The 1,805-nt window shown below is 42.2% G+C and overlaps 1 protein-coding gene across 2 annotated transcripts in view; it reads left to right on the forward strand.

The window, feature by feature from the left end:
* Window positions 1-601: 601 nt before the first annotated feature.
* Window positions 602-1,805, forward strand: part of taf3 (TATA-box binding protein associated factor 3) — a 13,337-nt gene continuing 12,133 nt past the window's right edge. For both annotated transcript variants that reach the window (XM_015391027.1, XM_015391026.1), the window contains exons 1-2: window positions 602-960; window positions 1,327-1,569. In XM_015391027.1, coding sequence (XP_015246513.1) covers window positions 795-960; window positions 1,327-1,569 — 409 coding nt within the window. In that variant the 5' untranslated portion in view covers window positions 602-794. The remainder of the gene's footprint in view (window positions 961-1,326; window positions 1,570-1,805) is intronic.

Consider the following 1,805-nt stretch of genomic DNA (forward strand, 5'->3'; position numbering starts at 1 on the left):
ACTAGTCAAAGCTAAAATCGAGATATCTTGAATTTACTTTATAGATAGTCAATAATTCATTCTAGATATCGTAAATTGAGGTGTCCATACAAGTTAATGGTAAATCTGACGTCATTTCGACTAGTCAGAATGTAATTAGAGATATCTTAAATCGCTAAAACGTCTAGTCATAAAGCAATTAGAGATATTTTGAATGTAAAACGTCTAGTCATAAAGCAATTTGAGATATCTTGAATGTAAAGGCAACCCAACCGAATTAATGTTAAAATGGCTTGCCGTAAACGGAATATCTTCAGAAAAGCTCCAAGTGATTCAAAACTCATATGGGTTAGTAGAACATGACGTAATAACGTAAAATCAAGGGCCCAAGGTAAAAAAATAAAATAATTTCCACTTTAACTTTTCTTAATTTTTACAGTGTCCCTAATCCTCTTCCGTACTTAACAGCTTGTGGAAAAAAAAAAAAAAAAAAAGCTGCCCACGACTGAAAGATTCGTTCATTCCGCGCTGAGCAAAAAGGTTCGGATCTCAGCAGATCGACCGAATTCCCTTTCTTGTCTGACAGTCTCTTCTGCGCATGCGCAGAACACATCTCGGGGTTGGGTTTTTTACCGACGGAATCAAGATGGCGACTCTGGCGAAAGCGCCAATATATCTCCTAAAGTAAATGTCCAAAACTAACCGAATTAGCGGGGTTTTCCCTTGTCAGGTTGGGGTTTGGTAAAACATGGCGGCCGGGGGCATGTCTTCGAAGCGGAACTGAGTGGTAATTTTACCGTAGTGAAGCCACCGAGATGTGCGAGAACTATGCCCGCTCGCTGCTGCGTGTTTCGGTGGCGCAGATCTGCCAGGCTCTGGGCTGGGATGCGGTGCAGCTCACTGCCTGCGATCTGCTGTCCGATGTGCTGCACAGGTACATCCAGCAGCTGGCAAAGGTTTGCCATCGCTACTCTGAGCTGTGTAAGTGCTCTGTTTCATACTCTGGTCACTTTTTTTGCTCCAATAAACCAGAAGTTGTCGATCACGTTGTTGTTGACTTGTTCTTGGACTGGCGCCCCCTAGCGAAGGTTGATGTGTCAAAAGTACAGCAGCTGATTACCTCTTCCTTACATCTGTAGGTTCACTAAACTTAATGCATAGTTATTTCCTGGAAAAACAGGACAAATATCTATTTTTTTAAATAACTTATCTTATTTATTGATTTATTTCTCTTTAAAACTTGTTGATCCCTGGTTACGTCCTAATTGATTTGTATTTTTCTCCAATTTTCCCATCCTGAGCCACAGATGAAGCTTTAACCTGCATGTTTTGATCGTGTGCCTGTAGATGGAAGAACAGACCCGGTTCTGGACGATCTCAGCCAGGCCTTCAGACTGATGGGGGTCAACCTGAATGAACTGGAGGACTACGTCAACAACCTGGAGCCGGTGGCCTTCACCCATCAGACACCCATCTTTCCTGTCAGCAAGAACAACGTCCTGCAGTTTCCCCAGCCTGGAGTAAGAGATGCAGAAGAAAGAAAGGATTATATTCCAGAATATATGCCGCTCCTGGTCTCCTTACAGGAAGGTCAGTGTTCTTGTTGAAAACTGCGCCTGCTTAAAAGATTCTCCTTTCTTGCAGAGTTGTTCTGACTTTGATGTTTTGGGTTATCATTGCACGTTTTACCATCAGACAGATAAACAGAGTGTTTACAAAATATTAAATACTTACCATGATCTATTAAAGGTGCAGTAGGAGATCTTTTATGATGTATTTTTCACCAGGTGGCTTAAAGATCTCCCCACGGCCGCTTAGCGGAAGTG

The sequence above is a fragment of the Cyprinodon variegatus genome, unplaced genomic scaffold (assembly GCF_000732505.1).
Source record: "Cyprinodon variegatus isolate N-32 unplaced genomic scaffold, C_variegatus-1.0 Scaffold521, whole genome shotgun sequence".
Taxonomy (NCBI): Eukaryota; Metazoa; Chordata; class Actinopteri; order Cyprinodontiformes; family Cyprinodontidae; genus Cyprinodon; species Cyprinodon variegatus.